This window comes from Poecilia latipinna, unplaced genomic scaffold (assembly GCF_001443285.1).
Source record: "Poecilia latipinna isolate Pla-1442-1.1 unplaced genomic scaffold, P_latipinna-1.0 Scaffold2456, whole genome shotgun sequence".
NCBI classification, from domain to species: domain Eukaryota; kingdom Metazoa; phylum Chordata; class Actinopteri; order Cyprinodontiformes; family Poeciliidae; genus Poecilia; species Poecilia latipinna.
Genome location: NW_015115072.1, coordinates 76,121 through 80,617, shown reverse-complemented (window position 1 = coordinate 80,617; position 4,497 = coordinate 76,121). Strand labels below are relative to the sequence as shown.

The 4,497-nt window shown below is 36.7% G+C and overlaps 1 protein-coding gene across 2 annotated transcripts; it reads left to right on the top strand.

The window, feature by feature from the left end:
- The first annotated feature begins 1,277 nt into the window (after positions 1–1,277).
- Positions 1,278–3,919, top strand: ins (preproinsulin). 2 transcript variants are annotated; one of them, XM_015019606.1, is made up of 3 exons: positions 1,279–2,595; positions 2,680–2,875; positions 3,574–3,919. In XM_015019606.1, the coding sequence occupies exons 2-3, from the start codon at positions 2,692–2,694 to the stop codon at positions 3,741–3,743; spliced, it is 354 nt and encodes a 117-aa protein (XP_014875092.1). In that variant the 5' UTR covers positions 1,279–2,595; positions 2,680–2,691; the 3' UTR covers positions 3,744–3,919. The 2 variants fall into 2 exon arrangements, with proteins under 2 accessions (XP_014875091.1, XP_014875092.1); XM_015019605.1 differs by having other exon boundaries at positions 1,278–2,875.
- Positions 3,920–4,497: the final 578 nt, after the last annotated feature.

The window sequence follows — 4,497 nt, the reverse complement described above, 5'->3', positions numbered from 1 at the left end:
CCACAGTTTGGGAACCTCTGGATTAGTGGATAAGACCAAGCTAGCATGTTGCCTACTTATATCAATGATAAATTATTCTTCCATCAAGCGCAGCCAGTTTATCGTTAACATTTCTAAGTTAACTTTTGGAACAAATGACTTGATTTAATTGTTTCTTAATTAAAGAAAAAAGAAACAAACCTGGAAATCTGAGGTGTTTGGTGTGAGTCAACAAAAGATTTTCTTTAACATTTTTAAGACAACATGCCCTTTTATATTTCAATGGTGATTTGTTGAGTATAGTTGATAAATCACAGCTCTAAAGTAAAAATCTGGTTAGATTTCTTTTACTTGATTGACAGTTCTAATATATTAGGGCTGTCAATCTACTATATATATATCTATGTATTATAAAGTACATGAAACACATCTCCACAAAAGCTATTCCAAGTTCTATCTTCTAAGTTTTCCATTAACATTTTCCAACCCATTGAGTTTCCATTGAAAGTGACAAACATCCTCTCACAAAAGCTACGTCAGCACCCCAGTGACATCCATTGTGTGCGTGTGTGTGTGTGTGCGTGTGTGTTTGTTTTTATACAAGCACGTAGGACCTTTTTCTAGTGTAACCACATACCTAAATTTTTTATAGGAATCATTATTATACCAAATTGCCCTAATGTGGTATAATAGTTTGAGCTGTGGTATAGATTAAGTCTGTCTTAAGGTTAAAGCTTTTAGCATACTTGTAGTTCTCAATGTTCAGACAAGTGTTGGGCTTTGGCACAAGTAGAGAGACTGACATGAAAATCTATTCAAAATCCTAAATAAAGTCCTAGAATTTGTGTGTCCTACTACACAAAACTACAAAAAATATTTTTGTGAATAATTTTTTTAAGCTTAGTTTACCACCAAGCTAAATGTAATTTACCACTTTAAATACAAATAAGAAAACTCCAGCACACTGACACTTTACTCTCTGCTTGTTAAATATTTTTTCTGCTCCTTACATGTTTATATATTAAATGGTTGAATGAATTTTGGTTTGTTTTATACATGGAAAACAATACTTTTGTTTTCTTGCTTTATACATCTTTATCTGCTCCATTCATTTAAACATTTGCAAATAAATGATCCATTTTGTATGCAATTTCCTGCCTTTCTGTTGCAAAGGAGATTCACTCTGAGCAACATTATTCCAGCCATTTAGAGGGCTAACATTATGCCATTTTTTTTAGATTTGCATTATGTGTATAATGTTATTCCCTCATCAACAACATGGAGAGTTGCCTTGATTCTTTACCTGTTTGAGAAATCTTTTAAGCTCCATGGAAGCTATTCAGCTGTGCAAAATGCCTGGGTGGCTGCAGTTTCTGTGCTTCTGAGCTTCAGCCTCACAGAGCACCTTTTACCTCACTCAGTTCCTTCAAACTAGTCAGCAGAATTTATTAAACATCTGGAGGAACGGCGCAACTGCTGAGCTCATTATACGAGCTACTATTCAGTGAAAGCATTGTTAAAGTGTTAATAGAGGAGCGATGTGATGATATCCTGAATTTGAGAAAGAACAGGAATTTTTAAAGAGATAGAGATCCCATTTCAAGGCATTAAATTATGAAGTCAAATTTCTTATAAGTCATATTTGATATCTGCAGCATTTTTCTAATAACTAAAGGTAACACAGTTACTTGATTGTACTATAAAGTGGCACTAGGTACCTGGAAAATACATAATACCGTCCCTTTAATAAATTCTTGAAGTAAAAATTTGTTGTAGAAGGCAAAAATCCTATTTCACTGGTCCATGGTGTAGACTAATCCTTCACTAATCTAGTGTAAATAAATCGTAATTTGGTTTTTCCAATTAACCTAAAAAATGCAGTGAGGACATGAAGAAAGCATTATTGGTGGTTCTTATGATCTGAAGGTAAGGTGAAAAGATTCTTAATAAAACTACTAACTAAACAGTTTTTGAAGCAACAAATCCCAATCATTTCCATCTTTAAGTCCTAATTGTATTTGTATCTTGTTCACTTTTTCAGACCAGAAAGGAAAAATAACACAAACACTGATCAGATGAAAATTGATTAGAAATCCAAACTTGGAAGGGATTGGATTCAACTTCTTTGATTCAGCAGATGGAGCAGAAGGTTATTAGCAGATCAATATTTGTCAGTATGAGGTGATTGGATTATTTTGGCTCATTAACTCTTGTTTGCTTGAGTAAGTGCTGAAACCACTCAATTAGAAATACAAAGTGGTACTGAGCATATGCTGACCAGCAGCTTAGTTCACAGACGTCACACCATCATTATAGTTTCTAAGTCTTTTTGGACTAAGTCAGACTTACATTGATTTGTTTACATAAAACAAGTGACATGAAGAATGTTTTTCTTTTTGTTTTTATCATGAACTTATGCCTTGAATTGCTTCATCAGATGCATGTTTCCATTGTAAAACTAAAGAACTGAGAAAGTGGGGTTGGGCTTGTGTTTGAAGAAGTGTTGGGTTATAAAAGGAGGCGACTCCTTTCACTCTGCCTCACACCAACCAGCTCTCAGCTGCCTCTGCTCTTCGTCTTCATCAGAGCTTCACCTCCTCCTTAGACTCCTGACAAGTGAGTGATTCTTCTCCACCTCTCCAGATGACCTCCTCTTTGTTTTGCTGCTCTTGTCTAAAGAATCTGTCTGTGTGTCTTCAGTTCTCCTCCAGCATGGCAGCACTGTGGCTCCAGTCCTTCTCTCTGCTGGTCTTACTGGTTGTATCGTGGCCCGGCTCCCAGGGCGTCGCACCGCCGCAGCATCTATGCGGTTCTCACCTGGTTGATGCTCTCTACCTGGTCTGTGGGGACAGAGGCTTCTTCTACAGCCCCAAGAGGGATGTGGACCATCTCCTGGGTGAGACATCAAAACTTTACCACTTTTATTTGTTGGAGAGAAAAAAAATCCCCAGCTTTTTAAGTAAAGAAACAAAATAGTAACTCTAAAATCTCTGAGCAGGACTTTTGTGTTGGAAATCACATTTTTGAACAGGAATTTGACTCTTTTATGTGCAGTGGGTTTTTTTTTTATCTCTTTATTTTTGTGACTATGTTATGTCTGTTTTAAACATGTTTTGTTCCAAGCAAGCTTTTCAAGGGGTTTCTTCCTTGTTGCCAAGCATATATTGTGTAATTATTCTGGTCATCTGTGACTCTTTCTCTTATAGTCACCTACCTAAAATAATGACCTAATTCATTTTTTTTTTTTTTGTTGCCAAAATCACCTTTGGCGAAAAACGAAGACAGCAATTACTAGAGAAAAGTGACAATATTCTTATCTTTGCTCTTCTTTGTGGTCTTCTGAACCCTTTATTTAAACTAAGCCTTCAAATTGTGAATCCATTTTGTCCCACTCAGGTTGGGATGTTCAGTTCTGCTTCCTTCTTGTGTTGGATTCTAAAATATATGTTATTTTCTTTATATATTGTTATTACTTATATGATAAGTGACTGTTACCTTTTTTAATACCAATCAACAACATGCCCCCCCCCCCAGTGTTTCAAGTCAATGATTTCCTATTTGAACCCTTTCTTCTCTTTGTTGTTGCTCCTCCAGGGTTCCTCCCTTCAAAGACAGGCACAGGGTCGACTCACGGCGGTGAGAACGAGGTGGCTGAGTTGGCCTTTAAGGACCAGATGGAGATGATGGTTAAGAGGACAGGCATCGTTGAGCAGTGCTGCCACAGGCCCTGCAGTATCTTTGACCTGCAGAACTACTGCAACTAATCGGCATGCAGACAGTCCAGGTGGAGCCAGTGACTGAGCGCAGCTTGATTTGTTGGTTAATTTAGAGTGAACCCCATCCCAGCAGCGTGGATCTCTTCTGGAGAACCGTCTGCAGTCAACGACGTGCTGAGAGATGGATTATTTTTGCAAGAAAATAAAGTTTTATGATTTGAGACGACATCAGGGTATGTGTGTTTTCTTATATGGACTTTTTACTTAAAAAAAATCTGTAAAATGTGTCCATCATTGCAGGTAATATTTATTAGCATCTCTGGTAAGAAATATGAAAAAAAAAGACGTTGTTTTTTTCTTTTTCAAATCATTATTTACAAACTCCCACCTTCAATTTGAGAAAATCTAGAATAATGCTTTTTTTCTTTTTACTTTATGTGAAATCTTGCTTTATCTCATAATATGTGCAATCCCCCTTATGCCAACAGGACAGCACTTGGATTTCATTGATAACATACAATGTTGGACTTTATGACTCTTATCCATTCCTCCTTGCCCAATTTCTGTACATCATCCTGTGTTTTCTATGCTTTATTTTGCATTTGGCTGCCCAATACCCAAACAGTCACATATATTCCCACAACAATGCCTATGTTGTAAAAACAAAATTCAACAATGAGCATATCTCTGACAAATTTCTGACAGAGCTTGCAAGATTTTGCAGTTTATGACACTATTCACTCTAAGAAGGTCAGGGTTTATAGACGAGAATAAAGCCCACAGCATCATAGATCCACGACCA

Excerpts from the sequence above, each read along its gene's own strand:
- ins (XM_015019605.1), top strand. The coding sequence starts at position 2,623 with ATGACCTCCTCTTTGTTTTGCTGCTCTTGTCTAAAGAATCTGTCTGTG. Across the intron at positions 2,876-3,573 it reads GGATGTGGACCATCTCCTGG|GGTTCCTCCCTTCAAAGACA; the intron begins GTGAGACATCAA and ends TTGCTCCTCCAG.